Source organism: Brassica napus, chromosome C4 (genome assembly GCF_020379485.1).
Source record: "Brassica napus cultivar Da-Ae chromosome C4, Da-Ae, whole genome shotgun sequence".
Lineage (NCBI taxonomy): Eukaryota > Viridiplantae > Streptophyta > Magnoliopsida > Brassicales > Brassicaceae > Brassica > Brassica napus.
The window spans coordinates 27,116,940-27,142,493 of record NC_063447.1 but is presented as its reverse complement, the minus strand read 5'-3'; the positions used below and the strand labels follow the sequence as shown (position 1 = coordinate 27,142,493).

The 25,554-nt window shown below is 45.8% G+C and overlaps 4 protein-coding genes and 1 pseudogene across 4 annotated transcripts; 3 read left to right on the top strand and 2 right to left on the bottom strand.

The window, feature by feature from the left end:
* The first annotated feature begins 10,166 nt into the window (after positions 1–10,166).
* On the top strand, positions 10,167–12,536 carry LOC125585948. Its single transcript, XM_048755686.1, has one exon. The coding sequence runs from the start codon at positions 10,167–10,169 to the stop codon at positions 12,534–12,536; it is 2,370 nt and encodes a 789-aa protein (XP_048611643.1).
* A 2,073-nt stretch (positions 12,537–14,609) lies between these two features.
* On the bottom strand, positions 14,610–16,470 carry LOC125585947. The gene is made up of 5 exons (XM_048755685.1): positions 16,233–16,470; positions 16,029–16,163; positions 15,591–15,952; positions 15,036–15,530; positions 14,610–14,918 (listed from the first exon to the last, which is right to left on the bottom strand). Exons 1-5 carry the CDS (start codon positions 16,468–16,470, stop codon positions 14,610–14,612), a joined length of 1,539 nt encoding a protein of 512 aa, XP_048611642.1.
* Positions 16,471–17,317: 847 nt separating this feature from the next.
* Positions 17,318–20,684, top strand: LOC106407965 (annotated as a pseudogene).
* Positions 20,685–21,211: 527 nt separating this feature from the next.
* LOC125585946 lies at positions 21,212–22,799 on the top strand. The gene is made up of 2 exons (XM_048755684.1): positions 21,212–22,078; positions 22,160–22,799. The coding sequence occupies exons 1-2, from the start codon at positions 21,212–21,214 to the stop codon at positions 22,769–22,771; spliced, it is 1,479 nt and encodes a 492-aa protein (XP_048611641.1). The 3' UTR covers positions 22,772–22,799.
* A 254-nt stretch (positions 22,800–23,053) lies between these two features.
* Positions 23,054–25,239, bottom strand: LOC125585945. The gene is made up of 2 exons (XM_048755683.1): positions 23,259–25,239; positions 23,054–23,160 (listed from the first exon to the last, which is right to left on the bottom strand). The coding sequence occupies exons 1-2, from the start codon at positions 25,237–25,239 to the stop codon at positions 23,054–23,056; spliced, it is 2,088 nt and encodes a 695-aa protein (XP_048611640.1).
* Positions 25,240–25,554: the final 315 nt, after the last annotated feature.

Below are 25,554 nucleotides of genomic sequence, written 5' to 3'. Positions count from 1 at the left end.
TCTTGGCAGATCAATACATCTTTCAAAGACAAAATACCTGTGGATCCAAAAGCAGATTGCATAGGAACTGAACCGATGTGTGTTATAAGTAGAAAGTTTCCATCTGCGACCATAACTGAATCATTCCCATGATATTGCTGAGAAGATTGGAGATGTTGTTGAGAGTTTGTAACATGAGCAGATGCTTCTGTGTCTGGGTACCACACAGTTTCATTGTAAGACTGGTCTTGTGCAGGAGGATCATTAGAGACATGAAGTGCAGCCATGGTAGAAGGCAAGTCTGTTCTCTGGTAAGATATATCAAAGCGGCGGTAGCACTTGAGTGCATTGTGCCCAAACCTGCTGAAAATCTGACAATTGGGACGAGTTGAAGACTCTCCTTGAGGTGCGGTATTGGTGGAAGATGCTTGTTGATGAAACCCACGACCTCGAGTAGAACATCCTCTGCCTTTGCCATATCCAAAACGACCATTGTTGCCTCCTCTTCCACGATAGTGAGTGAAGTGTGGAGTCTGATGAGTGTAAGTGGCGTTTTGAGAGTAGTTGGGGTCTGCAGTTGATACATGGAACGTCAAATGAGAAGACACTGATGTTTGGGAAGCATCATAGGATTTGAGACGATCATCAAAGCCTGTGAGACGAGGGACAATGTCTTCGAACGTTGGTGGCAGGGAGAATCCATGGCTCCTTCGATACTAGGTTTGATAGGCTCGTAATCTCATCCCAGTCCTTGTAAGGCTGCAAAGATCTTCATGTTTTCTGTTACTGGATTCCCGACTGAGTTTAGTTGGTCACACAAGTCTTTCATTTCCTTCAGATAATCATTCATCGTTTTTTTGGCTTTGGAGACTGTTTGAAGACGACGTTGAAGCTCGAATAAACGAGAAGAGAACACACGATTGAAGTGATTGCCCAGAGAAGTCAATACTTCTTGAGCAGTTTGAGCTCCAAGAACTATGCTGAGTATGTCTTCAGAGAGAGAGAGAGCCAACTAGCCAAGCTTGAACTATCTGGTCAGATCTGACCCACTGTTAGTAGTCTGGGTTCGGAACATCTCGATATCCTCCAACTATGTTTGGTACAGGGATTGTCGCGATGGGTGCTGGAGATGCGCCATTGACGAAGCTTAAGAGACCAACTCCGGACAGGAAAGACTCAACATGACGCTTCCATTGTGTTGATATGCCTTGAATCTGGATGTTACATCTAGGCGATGGATGTTACATCACGTACATCATACCGACTCGGTTGCATCAAGAGCGTTGCATCAAGTTATTATGGATGTTACATCTGAACGTGGGCTTAGGCCCATGAGTCCATAAAGTCTAGGGTTTTAGATACAAGATGCTACTATATATATCTTGTATTCGAAGTAACCCTAAACTTGCACTTTGTAAGTTCAATATCGCCTCCAATAGTAAGATCTCTCTTTGCCCGTGGACGTAGCCCTAGGGGTGAGCCACGTCAAATATTCGTGTCGTAGTTACATCGCTTTTATTCATCTGTTTCCGCATCTGTTCCTTCTCACGTCCGTTACAACAGATTGGTATCAGAGCCAAGGTTCTGTGGTCCTTGGTTTGAGGGGAGGATTGTCAGAATAAATAAAAAGGCAATCCAAGTCCCACTTCGGATATTAGACGGAATAAAGTCTAATATATATAGCTGGTCCAATCCTACTTAGTTTGAGGCCTTTTGGGAGTAACGACCCAAAAACAAATCCGTGAGGGCTTAGGCCCAAAGCGGACAATATCATACTAAGCGAGGGACTGGACATCTGGTGACGGACATTTGCTCTAGTTGAGCGTCTGGCCTCCAGCACGGGCATCCGGTCTGGCTCTAGTAGAGCATCTAGCCCAGGAGTGCATCTGGTCCGTCACAACAGATTGGTATCAGAGCTCGGGGTTTGTGATCTGGTGAGAAGATGTCTGGAATAATCGCGAAGATCGACAAGTTTGATGGGAGAAATAGCTTTAGTCTTTGGCAGATCAAGATGCAGGCGTTGCTGAAGCAACAAGGCATCTGGGGACCATTGTCAGAGAAGAAATCTGAAGCAGCTGATTTGGAGGCTCTGGAAGAGAAAGCGTTCTCAACAATTTTGTTGTGTCTTGCAGATGAGATTATCATCGAAGTGTCAGATGAGAAAACGGCTGCTAGTTTGTGGCAGAAGTTGGAGAGTTTGTACATGACAAAATCTCTGACGAATAAGCTACTTCTGAAGCAACGCCTCTTCGCCTTGCGTATGCAAGAAGGTATTGAGCTTCGCGACCATCTTGACAAGCTGAATTCGATATTACTGGAGTTGTGTAACATCGATGTTAAGGTGGAGGATGAAGACGCGGCACTAATCCTGTTGGTATCTCTGCCGAACTCCTTCGAGAACTTCATGCAATCGTTCATTGTTGGCAAAGATACAGTGAAACTGGAAGAAGTTAGGTCGGCGCTTCATAGTCGGGAATTGCGCCATAAGACATCCAGCTCAGGGACAGACAATCAAGCATCGGGGTTGTTTGTCAGTGGTGTGAAGGGACATCGGAACAGAAGGACTTCGAAAGATAGGAAGTCGTTTCCAAGAGGTCCTAAAGCATCTGATATTTGCAACTATTGCAAAGAGAAGGGACATTGGAAGTCAGACTGTCCCAAGATGAAGGAGCAGCAGTTTGGGTCTGTTGCAGTAGCTGAGGATGAAACCAAGTCTGACGACGACATCACTCTTGTTGTGCACGGACACACACACTCTTCTGACGTGTGGGTTCTTGATACAGGAGCATCCTACCATATGACACCGAGGAGATAGTGGTTTTCAGAGAACACAGAGGTACTTGACAGCCAAATTAAGATGGCAAACGACTTTGTCTGCAAGATTGTTGGGATCGGCTCAATCAAGCTCAGGACACATGATGGTAGATTATGCACATTGAACAAGGTTAGGCATGTTCCATCAATGACAAAGAATTTGATATCCGTGAGTCTTCTGGACAGGAAAGGGTTCAAATATTTGGGTGGCGATGGAGTTTTGAATGTCTACAGGGGTTCTGATGTGATTCTGAAGGGTTTCATGAACGGTACTCTGTATTTGCTGAAGGGTACAATGGTTACCGGTTCAGCAAATGTTGCATCGCCAGAGATCCCAGAGGAAGATATGACTAATCTATGGCATATGAGGCTTGGACATATGGGTGAGCGTGGGATGCAACATCTGTCGAAGCAAGATATGCTTCATTCTGATATTGGTTTGGAACTCTGCTCGAAAGAGTTTAAACAATTTTGTAAGGATGCAACATCTGCCAAGCATCTTACAGACATGGGAACACCACAGCGGGATGGTGTTGCAAAATGGATAAACCAGATAATGCTAGAGAGAGCGATGTGCATGCTCTCGAGTGCTGGTTTGGAGAAGCGGTTTTGGGCTGAAGCAGTTAACACGGCTTGCTACTTGATAAATCTTGTTCCCCACATAGGCATCGAGTGCAGGATACCTTCTGAGGTGTGGTCAGGTAGATCTGCTGAATATTCACTTTTAAGAGTGTTTATGGGCTACGGTGATGGAATCAAAGGATACATGGTCTGGTTTCCATCAGAAAACCGAATGGTTCTAAGCAGGAATGGTGTCTTCGATGAAGCATCCATGGTTAGAAGCTCAGCGTCCAGTTCAGAAGCAGAAAAGGGTAGCACTGATAAACAGGTGGAGCTGCAAGATGATCATGAAGTGATCGATGTGCAGGCACACACAGAAAATCAAGAGGAGCGTGTAGAGGATGTTCAGTTGGAGTCTACGAAGATTCAACCGCTTGATGGTACAGAGCATAGCATCGTGAAAGATCGACCAAGAAGGGTTGATGTCAGGCCACCAGAGAGATATCACTTTGATGATATGGTGGGTTATACACTTCAGGTTGCAGAGGAAGTGGATGCGTCATCCACCTACATGGAAGCTGTTTCTAGTCTCGAGTCTGAGAAACGGCATGTTGCAACGAGAGACGTGGAGTCTCATCAGAAGAATCATACATGGGATCTGGTAACATTACCATCGGGGAGAAGGGATGTTACATACAAGTGGGTCTTCAAGATTAAGGATGGAGCATCATCGGCAGAAGAAGTTAAGTATAAATCTTGGGTTGCTGCAAGAGGGTTAAGTCACAGAGAGGGAGTAGACTACGATGAGATGTTCTCACCTGTGGTCAGAGATACTTCCATCAGAGTGTTGTTAGCACTGGTAGCACGTCAGGACTTGGAGCTTGAGCAATTTGATGTGAAGACAGTGTTTCTTCATGGAGAGCTAGAGGAGATATACATGACTCAGTCGAATGGTTGTCGGGTTCCTGAAAAAGATGACTATGTGTGTACGTTTCAGAAGTCACTTTGTGGATTTAAGCAGTCTCTCAGACGATGGTACAAGAGATTCGACAGCTATATAATCAAGTTGGGCTACATCAGAAGTCCTTTTCATTGGTGTGTCTACGTGAGTAAGTTTAAGGATGCGACGTTCATATGTTTGGTACTCGACGTGGATGACATGATGATAGCTGAGGAGAAGTGTGACATCGAGAAGCTAGAGCTTCTGGGTTCTGAAGTTGAGATGAAGGAGTTGGGTGCAACAAAGAAGATTCTATGGATGAAGATCTTCATAGATAGGGAGAAGGAGTTGTTCTTGTCACAGAAAGTCTATATTAATGAGGTGTTGACAAGGTTCGTGATGTCTTCAGGTGAACCTATCAGTACTTTGTGCACTGCAAATGATCATCTCACCATGTATATGGGATAGCCCGTTGGGGCATCTGGCCCGTTGGGGCATCTGGTCCGCAAGGACATCTGGTCCGTTGGGGCGTCTGGTTCGTTCGGACATCTGGCCCGTTGGGGCGTCTGGTCCGTTGGGATATCTGGCCCATTGGGGCGTCTGGTCCGTTGGGACATCTGGCCCGTTGGGGCGTCTGGTCTGTTGAGACATCTGGTCCGTTGGGACATCCGGCTGATGACGAACGTCTGGCTCTAGTTGAACATCTGGCTGTTAAAGGGCGCCTGGTTCGTCATAGCAACACATCTGGCTGAAAGGACATCTGAAGCAAAGAGAGTGATGGTACATTTGGCGTTGAAGAACGCATTTGGTACATTTGGCGTTAATGGCGCATCTGGCACTTGAAAGCGCATCTTGTACATCTGGCACTGATGGCGCATCTGGTACATCTGGCGCAGAGAAACGCATCTGGTACATCTGGCACTTGAAGGTGCATCTGGTACATCTGTTATTGGGAGGATTCAAGTCAAGGTGGAGATTTGTTGATATGCCTTGAATCTGGATGTTACATCTAGGCGATGGATGTTACATCACGTACATCATACCGACTCGGTTGCATCAAGAGCGTTGCATCAAGTTATTATGGATGTTACATCTGATCGTGGGCTTAGGCCCATGAGTCCATAAAGTCTAGGGTTTTAGATACAAGATGCTACTATATATATCTTGTATTCGAAGTAACCCTAAACTTGCACTTTGTAAGCTCAATATCGCCTCCAATAATAAGATCTCTCTTTGCCCGTGGACGTAGCCCTAGGGGTGAGCCACGTTAAATATTCGTGTCGTAGTTACATCTCTTTTATTCATCTGTTTCCGCATCTGTTCCTTCTCACGTCCGTTACAACAGATTGGTATCAGAGCCAAGGTTCTGTGGTCCTTGGTTTGAGGGGAGGATTGTCAGAATAAATAAAAAGGCAATCCAAGTCCCACATCGGATATTAGACGGAATAAAGTCTAATATATTTAGCTGGCCAATCCCACTTAGTTTGAGGCCTTTTGGGAGTAACGACCCAAAAACAAATCCGTGAGGGCTTAGGCCCAAAGCGGACAATATCATACTAAGCGAGGGATTGGACATCTGGTGACGAACATTTGCTCTAGTTGAACGTCTGGCCTCCAGCACGGGCATCCGGTCTGGCTCTAGTAGAGCATCTGGCCCAGGAGTGCATCTGGTCCGTCACAACACATTGTATGTAGTTACGTTCAGTAAGCTTGATGGTGACACAATTTGAGATGTTGAGTTTAAGTTGAGAATAGAGATCTAAAGCGTTGTCCATGGCTCAGGATATACTCACTGAGCTCTGATACCATAAGAACAAGAACAGAGATGTAGAACTAGAACAAAGATAGAGATATGTTGAAACTTTTCATTTTTCATTTAAGCTTAAAGTTTATTACAAGTGTAAGAGGACTATTTATACTAAAGAGTTAAAACCCTAGATAAGCCACTTGTTGTCGATTAGGGCGACACTTCCTCGTTGGATTTCAGCACATGAAAGCGATTCGTCAACGCCATTGGTTGTTCCAAGCCATACGGTGCAGGACCACCTGTTCTGTCTTTTTGTCTCTTTTTGATCTCTTGACTCAATGTAGCCGTTGTAGTGCCGTGTTCTTGAATGGGCTTCTGTTATGTCTTCTGTAGGGCCAATCAATTCTTTGTAAAGCCAGTTTCAGCTTTTGGAGCTTTATTACTGTAGGAGATGGATTACATCCCTCCACAAGCCCCATCGAATAACAGGCCCTAATCCAGCAAGTCGGATCGATTTGGTTGGCTCGGTGGCTAAACCTATCAGCTTGACCTTAGAGTACTTTTAGCCGGTCGAGTAAGTCGGCTAAAAGTGCCCGGCTTAGAGGGAGCCTCGTTAAGGCCCGTATACTCGGCCTCTCGCATCAAGGCCCAAAGGGGCACGAAATTAGGGCATCTGGGGCAGGAGTCCTATAAGAAGGAAAAAGGAAGCAACAAGAAGGGGACTTTTGGACCATTGAACACACTGAGCGGCTAGATCTAGGGTTTTAGGTTATCTCTTTGATCTTGTTACTCTTCGATCTTGTTGCTCTTGAATCTTCCTGTCACTCTTGTAAACCTTCAAACCAGATCTAAATAAAACGTCTTTAGCCATCACATTTCTGACTTCTTCCATCTTAGTCGACTGAATCCCGTTCAAACAATTGGCGCCCACCGTGGGGCTGACTAAAGTAACGTTCTAGATCTACATGGTTCAAGACGACGCCACCTTCGGCGCTCCGGGCGGAGAACCGACCCCAACGCCCGAAGCCGCGCCACCCATCGCCGCAGATTTCATGAGCTCTATCATGGCTCGACTTGCTCGTCAAGACGAAGTCCAAAAGACGACCAACGACCAGTTAGCTGCTCTGGTCGCGGCCCTCACAGCTCCCGACGGCCAAACAAGCCGTCCCCAGCAGATACGCCGTCGCCTCTTTAGCACCAACCTGACGGCGACCGGAGGCGACCATATCTCAGACGACTCCGAGCCTAATGAAACCCTTCTCGCCGACCACCCCCCAGTAGGTTCTGATCTCGCAACCATACGCGAGCTCGCCGAGCTCAAACTCAGCTTCCAACAAATGAGCGAGAAGATCCATCAAGTAACCAGCGCGGCCCCGCAAATCGAGAGCGTCCTCGCCGCAACATCACGCACTCCGTTTACTAGCGCTCTGACCAGTGTGCAACTCGAAAAGATAGAGAAACTGCACCTACCCAAGTACAAACCCGGCGGAGACCCAGTGGAACACATGACAGCTTTCAACATTGCGATGGCACGGGCTCGACTCCCCGACGAAGAAAGGGACGCAGGCTACTGCCAACTGTTCGTCGAAACTCTACACGAGCAAGCCCTAACCTGGTTTTCCCAGTTAGAAGAAAACTCCATCGGAAGCTTCCGCGACTTGTCAGCAGCTTTTCTCAAGACTTACATTATGTTCACCAAGCGCAGCGCTACTGCCTCTAGCTTGTGGAACCTCAACCAAACCAAAGACCAGAGCCTCTGCGACTACATGGAGAAGTTCAAAGTTGTAGTCTCGAGGATTGAAATTCCAGACGGTATTGCCATCGACGCCTTGCGGAACACGTTGTGGGTTCATTCTAAATTCCGAGAGGATTTATATCAAAACCCAACTACGTCGCTCCAGGACGCTATCGCGCGATCTGACAATTTCATCAGAATGGAAGAATATACTAACGTCATTCTCAGCAAGATGAACGCACCCAAAGCTCCAGCGGCTAAAAACGCCAACACGCGACAAGAACCGCGACAGCATGCTTTAACCGACAAAAACGGCCGCAAAGACGGATACATGTATGTCGTCAACGAGAACAACGTGCCGGTTTCAACTCTCGTAGTCCGCGGAGAGGGATGGAACAAGTGGGTAAGGGAGCTCGATTCGTCCGACAAATCAGTCGACGCCGTTTGCTCGACCCAAACTACAACAGCAGCAGGTTCAGCGGCAGGACCTTCCAGAACCGTCGATCTCACCAAACACTGCAAGTATCACGATGTCAAAGGGCACGATACGACAGAGTGCAAGTCACTCTATGCGCACTACCTCTCCTCCTTAGCAAGTGGCGTCTTCAAGTTCGAACCACTAAAGGCTAAGCCGAAGAACGACAAGAGCTGGAGAAAGAATAAAGAAAGGAGAGCCCAGCGCAAAGCTACAGGCAAAAGTCGACATAGCGAAACTCAACAACGCGATGACGAGGAGGACGCCCCGAAGAGTAATGGCGAGGCAGACTCCTCGGCTGACGAAGAGCAACCAGCTAACCGCAGACGCATTGAGGTCATACTTTTCCAGCAAAACTTGTCGTCGGACGATGAGAACGATGACACACCTGTACTCGAAGATTTGAGAGATGTTCTGAAATGGAAGTTTGAATTCGAAAACAGCAACAGCTCCACGCGCAATGACATCCGAACAACGTTGAATGCACGGAAGTCGCGGCGTATCTCGGCAGTTGACCCTGATCCCAAAGAACGCCCGAACGGCGACCGTAGGGATAAACTCAACGCAGGAGCATGCTATCTCCGAATCCGCCTCAATCGTTCTAAGCCCATTGACCTCTGGAGGCGTTTGGAGCAAACTAAGACGTCAAGCAACGACACTCCATCATCAAAAAATGGCAGCAACGTACCAACCGATTTACGCGCCTTCTTAGACTCCAAGCAGGTCCAAACGCGACGTCAAGCAAATGTCATCATGGGCGGTTCTCCTCCTTGCGGCAACTCTGTTCGCTCCGTCAAGGATTACCGTCGGCAGGTCGCGACTTTGCAAAGATGGCCGACTAGGCCGCCAAATCACCCTCCGATAACCTTTTCACCGGATGACGCTGAGGGGATTCACGTACCCCACAATGATCCTCTTCTTGTAGTTCTTGGAATTGGGGAGTACGACGTCACCAAGGTCCTCATCGATACAGGAAGTTCCGTCGACCTCATTTTCCGAGGAACCCTGCAGAAGATGGGAGTCGATTTCGACGACATCAAACCATCCTCCAGAACATTAACCGGCTTCAACGGATCCTCCGAAACAATACTGGGAACAATCCGTCTTCTGGTACGCGCATGCGGAGTCACTCGGACTGTCAAGTTTGCCGTCGTAAGCACGAAGGCCCCTTACCACGCCATACTCGGAACCCCCTGGATACACTCAATGCAGGCCATTCCATCTACTTATCACCAGTGCGTCAAGTTCCCCGGTACGGACGGCAAAATCAAAACACTACAAGGAGATCAAAAGGCCGCTAGGGAACTCCTAGTCGCCACAGTTACACTCCAACGATCGTCTTTATCGGTTAACTCCGTCACTCCTCCAACCTATAAAGTCTGCTCCCAGGAAGGCGAAATTCTCGAGTTACCTATTGACGATGCCGATCCAAGCCGGACCGCAAGGGTTGGTGCGTACCTGTCTGAAGAAATGCAGCGGTCAGTTCTTGACTTTCTCAAGGCAAATGTGTCCACATTCGCGTGGTCCATGTCAGACATGAAAGGAATTGATCCGGCCATAACAAATCACGAACTAAACGTCGATCCGACAGTCAAGCCTATCCGACAGAAGTGACGCAAGCTCGGTCCAGATAGGTCAAAGGCTGTAAACGAAGAGGTTGCTCGGCGCTGGTTCAATTGTTGAGGTGCGCTACCCTGAGTGGTTAGCAAATCCAGTAGTCGTCAAAAAGAAGAACGGGAAGTGGCGCGTCTGCGTCGACTTCACAGACTTGAATAAAGCCTGCCCAAAGGACAGCTATCCTCTTCCCAACATCGACCGTTTAGTCGAGTCCACGGCTGGAAACGAGATGCTCACCTTCATGGACGCTTTCTCTGGGTACAACCAAATCATGATGCACCCCGACGATCGCGAAAAAATGGCATTTATCACGGAGAGAGGAACCTACTGCTATAAGGTCATGCCATTCGGTTTGAAGAACGCGGGAGCAACCTACCAACAGCTTGTGAATAAAATGTTCGCAGACAAGCTGGGCGTCATCATGGAAGTATACATCGACGATATGCTTGTCAAGTCGCTACACGCTGCTGATCACCTCTGTCACTTGAGAGATTGCTTCGAAACTCTCAACAAATACGGCATGAAACTGAACCCAGCATTGTGCACGTTTGGGGTTTCCTCAGGCGAGTTCCTTGGATACATAGTCACGCAGCGGGGAATCAAAGCCAACCCGAAGCAGATCTCCGCGGTCCTGAACCTTCCGAGCCCAAAAAATAGTAGAGAAGTGCAACGGCTTACGGGTAGGATAGCTGCACTCAACCGGTTCATATCCAGATCCACCGACAAATGCTTGCCATTCTACGACCTCCTCCGAGGTAACAAAAGGTTTATCTGGGATGAGAAATGCGAGGAGGCATTTATCAAACTCAAGCATTATCTTACAACTCCACCCGTTCTCGCCAAGCCAGACGGCGGCGACGTTCTATCTCTTTACGTCGCAGTATCACAAGCAGCAGTCAGTAGCGTTCTAATAAAAGAGGATCGCGGTGAGCAAAAGCCAATCTTCTACACGAGTAGGCGCATGACCGGACCAGAAACGCGATACCCAACTCTGGAGAAGATGGCACTAGCAGTCGTCGAAGCGGCGAGAAAGCTTCGCCCCTACTTTCAGTCACATTCGGCTGAAGTATTAACCGACCAGCCCCTCCGAACGATACTTCAAAATACAAACAGGTCCGGAAGACTAACGAAGTGGGCTATCGAACTCGATGAGCTTGATATCACTTACAAAAACAGAACTGCAGCGAAATCTCAGGTCCTTGCAGACTTCTTAATCGAATTGGCCTCGGAGTTAGAGCAAGATCTCACGCTCCCAAACCCAAACTGGACACTGCATGTCGATGGATCTTCGACTAACAGGGGCGCAGGTGCTGGAGTTCAACTACAATCCCCGACCGGCGAACTGATCAGGCAGTCTTTTAGCTTCGGCTTTCCAGCCTCGAACAACGAAGCTGAATACGAATCTTTGATCGCTGGACTCCGCTTAGCAAAAGCTGTCAAGGCCAACCGTTTAAGCGCCTACTGTGACTCGCAGTTAGTCGCCAGTCAGCTTAGCGGCGATTATGACGCCCACAACGATCGGATGGATGCCTACCTCAAGATAGTACAGGGATTAGCCGCAGAGTTTGAATTCTTCGAACTCGTCAAAGTTCCCAGAGGAGAAAACGTCTGCGCCGGCGCCCTAGCAGCCCTTGGAAGCAAGCTTCATGACCAAGTTAAACGAACTATTCCAATACACCGCATTGAGAAGCCGAGCATCGATATCTCGACGGACCAAACCGCCATCATAGCCCCAGTCACCGAAACCGACACTCTCGTTACTGACGAGTTCGGCCCCGACTGGCGAACTGAGTTTATCGACTACCTCTCAAAGAGGGAACTTCCAACCGAGAAATGGGCAGCCCGCCGACTAAAAACGCGCAGTGCCCATTATGTTGTCCTAGACAACGAACTCCATCGATGGACTGCGAGTGAAGTACTACTCAAATGTATCCACGGCGAAGAAACGGTCAGGGTTATGGCCGAAACACACGAAGGCGCTGGAGGTAACCATTCGGGCGGACGCGCATTAGCAATCAAAGTGAGAAGCGTGGGCTTTTTCTGGCCGACGATGAACGCAGATTGTGAGTTCTACGCCAGAAGCTGCGACAAGTGCCAACGGCACGCACCAAGCATCCATTGTCCAACTGAAATGTTACGAACGACAGTCGCACCGTACCCGTTCATGCGATGGGCAATGGATATCATAGGACCTCTTCCATGCTCCCGCCAGCGGCGTTTCATTCTCGTCCTCACTGATTACTTCACCAAATGGATCAAAGCTGAAGCCTACGCTCAAGTCATCGACAAAGAAGTCCACGGGTTCGTCTGGAAAAACATCATCTGCCGCCACGGTCTACCGTACGAGATCGTTACCGATAATGGATCACAGTTCATGTCGGGTAACTTCAAGGAGTTTTGCAGCAGATGGAACATTCGTTTGAGCCCCTCTACCCCTCGTTACCCACAGGGAAACGGCCAAGTGGAGTCCTCTAACAAGATCATCATCGACGGCATTAAGAAACGATTAGACCTAAAAAAGGGTCATTGGGCCGACGAACTCGACGGAGTTCTATGGAGCCACCGTACAACACCACGAGGGTCGACCAAATCGACACCTTTCTCTCTCGCATACGGTGTAAAGGCTATGGCTCCCGCAGAAGTTAACGTTTCAAGCCTCCGACGCTAAAAAATGCCCCAGTATGTCGAACTCAACAAGGAGATGCTGCTTGACGCCCTCGATGAAATTGAAGAACGACGGGACCAAGCTTTGCTGCGAATCCAAAACTATCAACATCAGATAGAGAGTTACTACAACAAAAAGGTCCGAGCCAGACCCCTTGAACTCGGCGACTTCGTCATGCGCAAAGTGTTCGAGAAAACTAAGGAGCTGACCGCCGGCAAGCTTGGCGCTAGGTGGGAAGGACCTTACAAAATCATCAAAGTGGTGAAACCAGGAGTCTACCGACTTCAAACGTCAAGCGGAGAAGAAGTGCCCAGAGCATGGAACTCAATGCATCTAAGACGCGTCTACCCCTAAAAAAAAAAAAAAAAAAAAAAAAAACCGAGTAGATGCACCTCCGCGGTCACCTCTACTCGACCGAGTAAATGCGCTTCCAACGGCCACTTTCACTCGGGAAAAACGAACTACGAATGGCTTGATCCTCAACCGAGGTACGTAGGCAGCCTTAACCGGTCCAGCTGTAACAAAACCAAAGTCAAAATCTTTTTCTTTGCTTCGACTCCGATCGAGTAAATACCGATTGTCGAACCCAACGGCTCCCGTACCTCCAGCAGGGGGTACGCGGACACTCACGTTCCATCTCCTAGCTATGTCCTGATCAGACACTTAGCCTAAGGACCAAACGGTTGCGAGTCACCTGTGCCCAAAGAGCACTGACCGACCAAATGGAGTGAATCTTTAACCTTTTCTCGACTAAACGCGTAACGGATTAGCTACCCATTTACTCGATAGTCTTTGAGAAAACGCGTAAAAAGAACCTTCTACTCTTTGACTCAGTCTCTTGTTTTCAAAGTAGAAAATGCGTCTAGACGTTATCTCAATCGAAACACGACAAGAACTGAACAAAGTCTCTTAGCGGGTTGTGTCGTTATCTATTTGCAAAAGCCAAAGGTCGAGGATCTATTGTCTCTAGGCGAACATATCGCAAAACTCTAAAGATAACTGAAATTCACTTAGGCAAATTGCAAGTACAGATTGAGAACACAACAACCCGCAAATCTAAAAGTCTGCTTGAAAACAGCGACTTGCCGATAAAATAAAAGTATGTCTAGTAATACAACAACATGGTCTATCAAGACCACAAACACAAAAAGAAAAGAAGACATAGATAAAGCGTCAAGGCGCAGAATCTTGACCGATCTCCTCCGACGTCCCAAGAGCAGAAGGACCGACTATGTCTTCAGCAACAGTCGGGTCTTCCACACGGGTAGGAATAGAGACAAGAGAGTCCACAGTAGGAGGCGGAGGAACATCTCTATTCCCGACTTCGTCGGTCTTCTCTTCCTCGACGGGTTGCAATGACGACGTCTCCTCAACTCTATCGTCTTCCTCCTCTTCGCCTTCTCGTCCTTCAGAAGAAGAATCCGAGACGAGGACAGGATCCTCGATGCTCACGTGCCCGGCCTCTTCCTCTCGAACCAGAATGTTGCCTATCTCAAGGTTGTCTTTCCCGGGGACCTCCTCTGGGTTCTCGTTCCCTGGACGTTCACTAGGACCACCTCCCTCCAGGACCTCGACGCGCTCGGCCGGGACCGATGTGACATCGACCGAAGGCTCCTCCGACGGCTCCTCAGTAATTTCGAGTGAGGTGATGAGCTGAGAAACCGTCCATGGTCCGATCAAATCTACGTTCGATCCATAAGGATCAAACGATGCTCTAAATCTGTCCTCGACGAAACGAGAAGGGAGAACCAGCGGGGAAAAAGTGAGGTCGCTATCAGACAGCGGATCCACACGAAGCTTCGTAGCCTCCACCTCGTAGAGTTTCTCCTGCTCGATAAAAACGTCGATCATTTCTTGCGGGATCTCCGTCCCACTTGCCTTTATCATCTCGAGGCACTTCCTCGTCCCCGAAGCTTGACCGTACAGATTCTTCGCCTTCCCAAAGGCGTCCAAGCGAGTTCGATGGTCGTGCACGCGACCAAAGCAGCTGTTTGCCTTCTCGATCATAGCAGCTTCGACCCTTTCCCTCTCACGAGTAACCTCGAGTCCCCGGGAGTCTCTCAAGCGTTGCCTCTCTCAAATCAATTTCTCAACCGCGGCGTCCCTTTCCTCGAGTAGCTCTGCCTTCTCCTTTTCAAGGGTCGCAGTCGCTTGCTCCAAACGGGTGTTCTCTCGAGCAAGCTCTTTCTTAGCCGCGCCGGCGGATTTGAGCTTACCCTCCAGCTCTTCGAACTTCACTCGAAGGACTTCTTTCTCCTTCTCAGCCTTCTCGTTAGCCTTTTTATGCTCATCCCTCACCCTCTCAATGGCCTTCAATCTTGATTGAGCGAGCTTCTCCGAAGATCCCAACTGAATCATCGTCTGCTTCAGGGCGCTGTCGTATTTCTCGACAAGGAAGTTCATGCTCCCGTCACTTTGCAAAATGATAAACACGGACCACGTGAGACGGATCAACCCAATAAATCAAAAAAGGAGACAAAAGGTGAAAGGAAGCGTAGATACCCGCGCTCTCGAGGAAGCAGCGTCGATGTATTCATTCTTGAAGTAAAGGTCTTCCAGTTGCGGCATCTCCTTCGTCCCACCACGAATTTGACGCGTCAGCTCCGCACACCTAAGGGGATTAAGGATCAGGGGAGTTGTCTCGTTGTAGGAAAACTCGACGCGATCAGGAAATTCGACCCTCCTCCTCTTCGCGACGGAACCTTCAGGTTCAGACCTCGCGGGCTCACCACCAGAACCTCCTTCTCGCGAGCAGGTTTTCCTCTTTTCCTCTGATAGGTTTCCAGGAGTACCGCTGGCTTCCCCAACAGCGTCGACTATGGCCGCGTCAGCAACGTTCGCGTCGGAGGTAGAAGGGCGGGGCTCTGCCTCAACAGACCTCTTAGTTTTCTTCCTCGGGTGACCACCTGATGCCGCCCCGACTAAAACAGCCTCTTGCCCTTCTGCTCCACAACGAGACCTTTTTCTCCCATCCTTCTTCTTTTTAGACTTCGGACCCTCGGAAGTCGCGTCGACGGGAGCAGACTCTTCGGGAGGAACCTAGTCGGTCGCTCCCACCTTAGTCCTCTTGGTCTTTTTCTTCTTCTTCTTGGGACCAGAAGAAGAAGTCTCTGCCGTCCCCCCCTGATCGGTTGCAATAGGACCCTCCTCTCTGGAGGCTCCTTCTCTAGAGGCTTCTTCTCTGGAGGCTCCACCGCCTTCAGAAGTGACGTCGACTCCGGAGTCAGACGGTCCCTGAGGATCGACTGTAGTCGACTTCTTCGTGAGCACTTGCAACTTCCCTTTTAACAGAGCGCTTAGGTCCGGAACCCCGTCCATTTCTCTGGCTTTGTCGAGAAGTCTCTGTTGTTTGCGAGTAAACAAAGGAAGGCGCGACTTACGGGGACTGAGAACGCAAGGAAGCCTCGACTCCCAATCAACTGCAAAAGAAGAGAATCAACATGAAAATCGCAAAAGGAAACTCGAGTAGGCCCTAAAAACAATCAGTAGGCTTACCTTTAGCGATCCTAGCTTGCTGACGACGTATCCACTCCCGACTAAGATCCGGCCAACGAAGATGACTATGCGCCGCGATCGCTTGAGCACTTTCGAAAAACTTCTCGGGGTAGGCGATCGTATTCGGATGACGAACTGCAAATACAAGGATAAGAAAAGTTAGGACTAACGACTAAAACGAAACTCCAGCAGACGAGTCTCTACCGAGTTGCCGGTTCCACAGAACGCGGTAGTCGTCCCCCGGTGGCTCTACGAAAGCATGTTCATCGGATTTCACAAAGAAATACGCGCGTTGCCAATCCTGCGTCTTATTTGGATGACCGGTCAAGACGTTGTAGTTCGAACTCATTTTCACCGAGAAGATCCCGTTTGGCTCCGCCTTCGTGAAAGTCAACTCTTCGAAGACCCTCACGCTCATCGAGATGTCCATCTCAGCTGCCATTACCATTAGCATGACGGCTATTCGCAGCGACCCGTTCAAAAGTTGAGAAATGGCAATGTCTCAGCGGAATGCGTAGGACGTCACTAACCGGGGAATCGGGAACCATAGCTTCGTATGATCCCCGAAATAGGACTCATACACGCATTGGTAACCGACCGGAGGCGACCAGGGACGCTGCTCGGCAGACGGGATGATGTAGGTAACGCCAGCACCGCCACTCGCCCTTAACAGATTCCTCACGGTGTGATGGGAAGCAGAAGATCCAAACATGTTCCCCCACGACTGAGCCCGCGGGTCCCGTAGCAGTCCGGGTGGCAGCGGAGCAAGCTCTTCGAAGATCCCACCAGGATGGTAAACAGTTGGGCGACAGTCTATCTGGTCAAAACAAACTCTCTCGCGGACCTGTCTCAAAGGAGTCGGAGACCGATCAGACTCATCGGTGTCACCACGTTCGGAGCCAGTCGCAGTATCGTCTTGATCTCTCCCTCTATCCTTACTTCCGCTCGCATCACTGCTCCCGACCTCAACACGATCGGCGTCTTCATCACGAATCATCCTATAAGCATCAGCGACCAAAAGACGCTGAGATAGAGTCATATTTTCCGTGTCCCGAAGAGCATCGCGATGAATCAAGTCGAAATCGTCCAGAGGACTGCAGGGTGCTGACACATCTCTGGTCGGACTCAGAAAATCTGTGATGTCCTTCCCTTTCTCTTCTCGCGACAATCGACTTCTCGGAGGCATATTCCTTAATTCAGGGGACGACTACAACCGCCGAACGATACCAACGAGTCTATACGAAGTAAAACCTATCTAGAGAGAGAAAGCAAAAGTAGAGAGAAGGGAGAGAAAACGGGATACCTGAATCTGTAGAGAGGAATGACGAAAGCAAAGGAAAGAGGTCTATTTATAGCAAAAATTAAGGCACGTTCTCCGAGCGCAATCATTAGGTCTACACAGGCCTAAATGGGCCTCAAAAGGCCGCCTAAATGCCCAGACACCTACTCGCGACGGTTCGGTTTCTCGCTCGAACCGATTTTCAATTAGGTTGTCAGGCCGGAATCAATTCCTGGTCTTGATTTAAACCGGTCTCCGGTTAACCAACAAAACCGATCCCCGTCGCTTTATCCAAAATGATGTATCGCCCGAGTAAACTGCATCTCATCGTAAAAGATTTAGAAGTGAAAGCACGCATCAACGACTCAACATTACTCGAAGCGACTAGAGACGCTCATAGGACGTCATGCGACTAAAAGCACATACCGACGACTAAACGGGAAGGGTTATCCTTTGTATTAGAGCCTGTTATCCGAATAAACCTGACCCACAAATTCACTGAGACCGCCATGTCGCTCACAAGTGAACTGGGGGGGACTTATTGTAGGAGATGGATTACATCCCTCCACAAGGCCCATCGAATAACAGGCCCTAATCCAGCAAGTCGGATCGATTTGGTCGGCTCGGTGGCTAAACCTATCGGCTTGACCTTAGAGTACTTTTAGCCGGTCGAGTAAGTCGGCTAAAAGTGCCCGGCTTAGAGGGAGCCTCGTTCAGGCCCGTATACTCGGCCTCTCGCATCAAGGCCCAAAGGGGCACGAAATTAGGGCATCTGGGACATGAGTCCTATAAGAAGGGAAAATGAAGCAACAAGAAGGGGACTTTTGGACCATTTAACACACTGAGCGGCTAGATCTAGGGTTTTAGGTTATCTCTTTGATCTTGTTACTCTTCGATCTTGTTGCTCTTGAATCTTCCTGTCACTCTTGTAACCCTTCAAACCAGATCTAAATAAAACGTCTTTAGCCATCCCATTTATGACTTCTTCCATCTTTGTCGACTGAATCCCGTTCAAACAATTACTTTTTTGTAGGTCCATTGATATGTTCTTCCTCTCTGTTTCAGAAACAAAACACGTTTCTGAATCAGTATTAGCTTTTGCTTTCCAACTTTCATCATTTTGTCAGTTCTGTCTACACCGCTGACCAACCTGCCATGCCTATATTATTCCCGAAAAATTGAGTTTAACCCATTTATTCCGCTTTGCATATGGGTTCGTCCCTAACCGACTCATTATATTTTAAACGCTGATCACCCATGGATAGTCTGATCATTTGACACTCATATAGACTGTCGTCAAAACGTGTAACCAATACAGCTATACGCGCATTTTAAAACTCGTACATATTTAGCAAATTTTTACTTTTTTGAGAGTTAGATTTACAGAATAATAGGATCACCGCATGACCATTTCTTCAACTTCAAATATAATCATTTCTCAACAAAAAAAACCACCAAAATCTCACTTTTTCTCTCTCCCTCTTTCTGTTTCCATCTTTGAGTTTTGCTCGAATCCAACGGTTGATTTTAACTAAAACCATATTAGATTAACAAAGACTTTTGTTTTTGTTTGTTTCTTAAGTTTTGCTTGGAAGAGTCAATAATGGATTTGGAAGATGAGAAGAAGGGAGGAGAAGCATCAGGAGAAACATGAAACATCAGACAGAGAAAATAGGCTAAGCAGAATGAACAGTGAGAGCTCTTTGTCTCCGACAGAAGAGGATGATGATGATGAAGACAGGAAGCCCGAACTTGGTCCCATGATCGCTCTCAAAGAACAGCTTGAGAAAGACAAGGTCTTTATATTTTTTTAACTTACTGTTATGAGAAGATTTAAACTATACAAGGTTATAGATAATGGTGGGATTACGGTTTGGTTATATGTTATTAATCGTACTATTATATTAATCGAACTTTTAAAAAATAGTTTAGATTTCTGTCGAAATTTTTGATAGGATGATGAAAGCTTGAGAAGATGGAAAGGAGCAACTTATCGGCGTGGTAGATTTTGAAGACGTCGGAGGTAAACCAAACCTTAATCTGGTTTACATCTTATGATTTAATTAGACTGTAATCTTTAGAAGGATATCATGTACGGCAGGGACGATTCATGCATCTTAGTTAAATCAAATGACATTTTTCTTACCCTAGTCTCGGTTAATATTAATACGGGCATAAAGTCCATAACTATTGAATGTAAGCTGTCCTAATGCTTTATGCTAAATTACGTTTTGGAAGAAAAACAATTAAATTGTTATATCCAACACACACTTAACGGATCTATGAAATGCAGAGACACCGGATCCTGTAGTAAAGATACTACACTTGAAAATTAGGTCTCCAGACAGAGATGAGATGGTATTGACGATACCTGATGATGGTGTGCCGAACCCGAAAGGTCCCTGGTTCACCATAAAGGAAGGATCTAAGTACACCCTTGTCTTCAACTTTCGTGTTACCAACAATATTGTTTCTGGACTTCGCTATAACAATACCGTTTGGAAAACCTGTGTCAAGGGTAATTTTAAAATTTTCTGTAAAATATATTCTCCAAGATGTTATCTATTAATAGTTGGTGTTTTCCTTGTTGGGACAGTGGATAGTACGAAAGCAATGCTTGGGACATTTAGTCCTCAGGCTGAGCCTTACCAACATGTGATGCCTGAAGAAACCACACCTTCTGGTATATTCGCTAGAGGATCCTATTCCGCAAGGACGAAGGTATATTGTTTCATATTTTCTTTTACTTATTTGGCAGCAGGCAGTTAAATTTTTATAGTTTTTTGTTAATGTAATCAAATTTAGTTAGTATCTTTTATTAACGTTGATGAGTATCTATCGATCATGAGGCCTTCTTCAAATGCAACTATGTTTTTCTTTGTTAGTGAATAAGTTTTTAAGTTGCTTAATTAGTTTATTTCATATTTCAGTTCATTGATGACGATAATAAGTGCTATTTGGAGATCAACTACACCTTCGACATCCGCAAGAATTGGCAATGATCTATCGAATTCAACATTTTCTTAAGTCTAAAACTATATAGACAAAGCTCTTCTGACAACATTCATTTTTATCTTCCATTCAACTTCAGATAGAAAATTTATTTAGCTTTCGATTAAATGAGCATGAATAAAATATAGGGAAAATTGGATAAATAGGACACTTTGAACTTGGATTTGTCACATTAGGATTTCTAGAAGATATTTTAGGAAAATTGGATTTTAGATCTTGTAAAATACCAAAGTACCCTTAAGTACCTTTAATTTATCAATTATGTTGAATTTAAATTATAAATTATAATAATTTTCGTTTTAATGTTAAAATTAAAATCTATAAAAATTAAAAAAAAAAAGTCGTTTTAATGTTAAAATTAAAATCTATAAAAATTAAAAAAAAAACACTAAATGGGAAAAAGGGAGACGCGGGATGCCGCAAACCTAATTCCTCTTTCTCCTTGTCTTCTCCGTCGTAGAGTCGTCGCTCTCCCACGGCGATTTAGGGTTCAACGGTGAGAAGCTCTGTTCTTCGTCGGTGTTTCATCAGTCTGTGGTCTCTACTCTCGTCTCCGTCACCATCCTTTTCGATCTCACTGAAGACACAACGGCTGCGAATCGTTCTTCCTCTTCGTTGGGTCAAATCGATTTTTGAAGTGTTCTTCCATCAATTTCGCTTCTCAATCTCACAATTCTTCACATAAGGTATTGGATTACATCTATAGATTCTCATATTAAACGAAATCGAAGTGTTCTTCCATTAAAGCTCGATTCTTTTTAAAAACGATTTGGCGTGTTTCTTAAACTAATTTTGTTTCACGGATTGGTTAAACATCTTATACATCATTATTTGTGTGATGATATTGAAACCTTTACATGTTGAACTAACAATTTTGTCACGGTTTGTAGCTATGTCTGAGGAGCTACCGAAGAGGCTTTTTAAGGAGGTCGAGGAGCCCCGAGTTACTCAGATCAACAACAACTGCAGGATCGACTACATAATCCGAAAGTTCCAAGCGTGGCTGCCAAAGGAGTTGGATGTCATGAAGAAAGACCCGGTTTTTCATCAGATTTTTAAGCTCCATGAGAATGGTCTTGGATACTCTGCCAGGGTGATACACAGCTTCTTGTGTAGGGAGCTGGTGACTTTCTTACAGCACGAGCTATGGTTTGTCTTTGCGAGGAGACCGCTTCGATTCTCATTGCAAGAGTTCCACGCCGTAACCGGGTTTGAATGCGATACTCATATCTCGCTTGAGGAGTTTGAAGAGTGGAAATATGATGGTGGTTTCTGGAGCAAGGTTTTGAGGAGAAAAGATGGAACAATTACACTCTTCAACCTGTGGACTAAGGACAAGGAAGCTGTAAAGAAGTGGAGGAATGCAGATCGCATACGTCTTGTCTACTTGGCGATCATTCTTTGTGTGGTATTAGCGAGAGATGAGAAGGCTAATATCCCCCTGAAGTACATCGCGGTGGTCATGGATCTTGACAGAGTTCGAAGGTATCCTTGGGGAGTTGCTGCTTATGACCTTCTCTGCAAATCAATAGCCAAAAATCGTTCCCAACTGAAGGAAAAGACCACTAGCTATGTCTTGGATGACTTCTCATACGCCTTGCAGATTTGGGCAATGGAAGCGGTACCAAAAATTGGGAAGCTTTGTGGAAAAAAGCTAGATAAGGGTTTCAAGGACGGTCCTAGATGCATAAACTGGATGGGAGCTGCGAAGGTGTCATATGAGGAGATCATTCGCTTGGAGGAGATTATTACACCCAAGGTAATTTTATCTATTTATGACGATTCCTTCCGGTTTGAAATGAGTATTTAGTATCTAACTGTATTTCCCTTTCTTGTGTAGGATGACATCTACCCATACATCTCATGGACAGGAAATTATGATGTTGTCAAAGCTCAGGCGTTTCGCAAAGATGATGATGTGGAGGATGATAGAATCAATGTTCTGATGGAGATGATAAAGAAGGGGCATGATTTTAGTGAGCATGTTTGGGAAACTGAAGAAAATGAAGTGATTTCTTTATCTCTCGATGACGAATCAGCTGTGAATGATGAAGCAAGCGTGAATGTTGAAGCAGCCGAGAGTGATGACGACTTTCAGACTCCGAAAGGATCAAAAAATGTTGGTTCTAGATCAAAGAGGGGTAAAAAGAGGCTTCCCGATCGTGGTATGGAGAAGAGAAAGCATAAGGTTCTCGCAAGTGGTGCAAAGCAAGCTCCTTTTAATGAAGACATGAAGGCTTTTATGACACAGTTGTTTGAGCACAACTTCTCTGGAATGGAACAAAGGATACAGAAACAGATGGCCGAGACATTTGAGCAGATGCGGACAGAGCTTAAACAATCACGTAAGGAAGCCAGCGTTGAAGTTGAGCTTGGAGAGCCTTCACCGACAAAGCCATCGACGAGCCAGGCACCGTTGAGGAGGTCCACACGCGGGGTAAACAAACACTAGTCTTCACCATCCTCTTCAATGTTATTTTGTCTTGTTTGAGTTCGTGGTTTGCGTGTCTGTTTGTTTTATTGGCATCTAAGTTATCGGCCTGAATTTTGTTGTACTTTATAAGGTCTCGGTTTGTATGTGTGCTTGGTGTGTAAGTGTCCTTGGTTTGTAAGTGTCTTGTTTGAACTTATGTAATGGTCTGGAACTTTTATGTAAAATAATTATGTAATGATAATGTATTTTGGTGTCTCAATTATTGCTTATTTGTCGTGACATAACAGGATGGTTCCGAGACTACATTCGATGTGAATTATAGTGAAGCAGATGATATGGGTCGCGGGATAGGTACGCAAAAGCTGCAGTGCTGTATAAGGCGCCAGTGAATCTGTGCACTTCCATACCTGTCAATCTCAAAAAAACTTGATCAATATGAAGTCTATATGATGAAAATCCCGAAAATAAATAATTCTCAAGTATTCATGTGTTTATACTTCCATACCTCGTGAATAAATTGCAAGAATGGCGTGTCGGCAAGGAATTTTTCCTATATCACACTTACCACATGTGCATGTTCTTCTTTCCAAATCAACATGACAATCATATATGTCTCCTTTTACAACCGATCTGAAGTTGTCAAGCTTGTAAACCTGGAATCCTTTTGCCTTCACAATTCTCCTATCAATCTTTCTCTCCACCTTAGCGGTTAAAGGATCTACATGCTTTGAGCTTAACAAGCGACGCTCATAGAACCATCGAGTCAACAGTTCTCTTATACTATCAAGCAAAGGAATAACCGGATATTCTCTAGGTATTCTAAGAACTGAATTTATAGACTCTGCAGGGTTCGTGGTCCTAATGTCATACCTGGAGCCAGGGAAGAGAGAACGAGCCCATTTGCGCACATCAGCCTCCCGTAGATATCTTCCAAGCTCAGGACTCATATCAAAAATTTCGGTGATACGTTCTTGAAATTCAGTGTACCTATATGCCCGTGAAGCCTTTTCCACCAACGCAGTCAATCCTTTTGTCTTGAAAAATGAGACCACATTGGTCAATAAGTGATGAATGCAAATTCCATGTGCTGATCGAGGGTAGACAGTCCCAATAGCTTTAGAAATAGACGCATTTCTATCTGAGACAAAAGCTAGATCTTGACAATCAGCAATAACCACTTTCAACTGTCTGAAGAACCACCCCCATGAATCGTCATTCTCTGAATCAACAACCCCAAATGCAATCGGATACAAATTAGAGTTACCATCTACAGCAGTAGCAACAAGAAGTGTCCCTTTGTATTTATTTTTCAGAAAAGTTCCGTCAACGACAATCACCCTTCGCATTGCATTGTAGAATCCTCTAACTGATTGCCCAAATGACATAAATAGATACATGAATCTTCCCTTCTCATTAGTTTCGTAGTGAGTATGCGTACCAGGATTTGCTTCTTTAATCATATGCAAATATGCTGGTATTTTAGAGTAACTGCGATCTGGTATACCTCTAGCAGCTGCAATAGCAAACTCACGAGCTTCCCAAGCGTGCCAATAAGTAATCTCATAACTATGCTCCATTCTCATAAATTGAATGATGTCATTCGGTTTTGGGCCATCGTTTGCATCATCAAATCGATGTTGTATCAGAGTCCCAATTGTTCTTGCAGATGCTGTTTTTCCGAATTTCCTTTTCTTTGAAGGAGCACATGAATGTCTTCCATCACATTGGTTGATCATGAAATATGTAGACCCATCTATTCCTTCTGCACGCACAGTCCAGTTGCACAATGCATCCTTACATCGAATATACCACCATTTTCTCGTGGATTTGATAACAGTGTAATCGAAATTATTCTTCATCGCCAAAATTTCCATTGTTGCCTTCAGAACCCCTTTACTTGTGAAAATTTGATCCTTCTTCACGAAGTCTCCTCTCCAAGCTCGACCATCCTTATCACTGTCTCCATTGTTTTGACAAAGTTCAATGTTTTCACTCCTTAAAGCACCGCAACCATCCGCAACGACATAATTCGTTCTTTTAACAAAAAACTCCTTTGACGGCTTGACAAACTCTGCTCGATTTATCTCAAGAACTTCTTCATCCTCAACATTACTTGAATCACAAGGCTCCTTATTCAAATCGATATTGACTCGTTCCTTTTGATTTACACCAGAAACAGAGAACATCACACACAAGGTAGTAGACGATTCCCTCTTTGCATAGCCCACAGAATTAGATGCTTGCCGATCATTGGTGATAATAATTGGAGGATTCCCTTTTTGATTCAACAACGAATAACTGAACTCGGCATTAATGGCATTATGGTCCACCCCATAATCCTCACACACCGTTATCTTGAGCTGCTTCAACGTAGTAGTAGTTGCTAATGTTACCATTCGACCACGCCTTTCTTTGTCTACCACGAAACTCCAGTCATCACCGCGACTACACATCCATTCACCCGATTTGACATAGATTAGAACCATGTTGTATTGATAGAGAAAAGAGAGATGATTATGTCGATGAAGAAGAGAGAAACACAAAGATAACGGTGTGTAAGTAAATAATTTGATATTAAAGAAAATAAATAATAATTTATTATATTTTCAATTTAATAAGATAAAATAATAATTATTCGTAAGAGGATTAATTTAATAATTATTGATTGGGTAGGTGATAGAGTAGACAGAAGATCGAACACAAGCTATTGCACCTTCACTAGAAAAAACTTGGTTAATTGGAAGAGTAAGAAACACAAGGTGGTCTCTTGCTCGAGTGCTTAGGTAGAGTATAGAGCCATG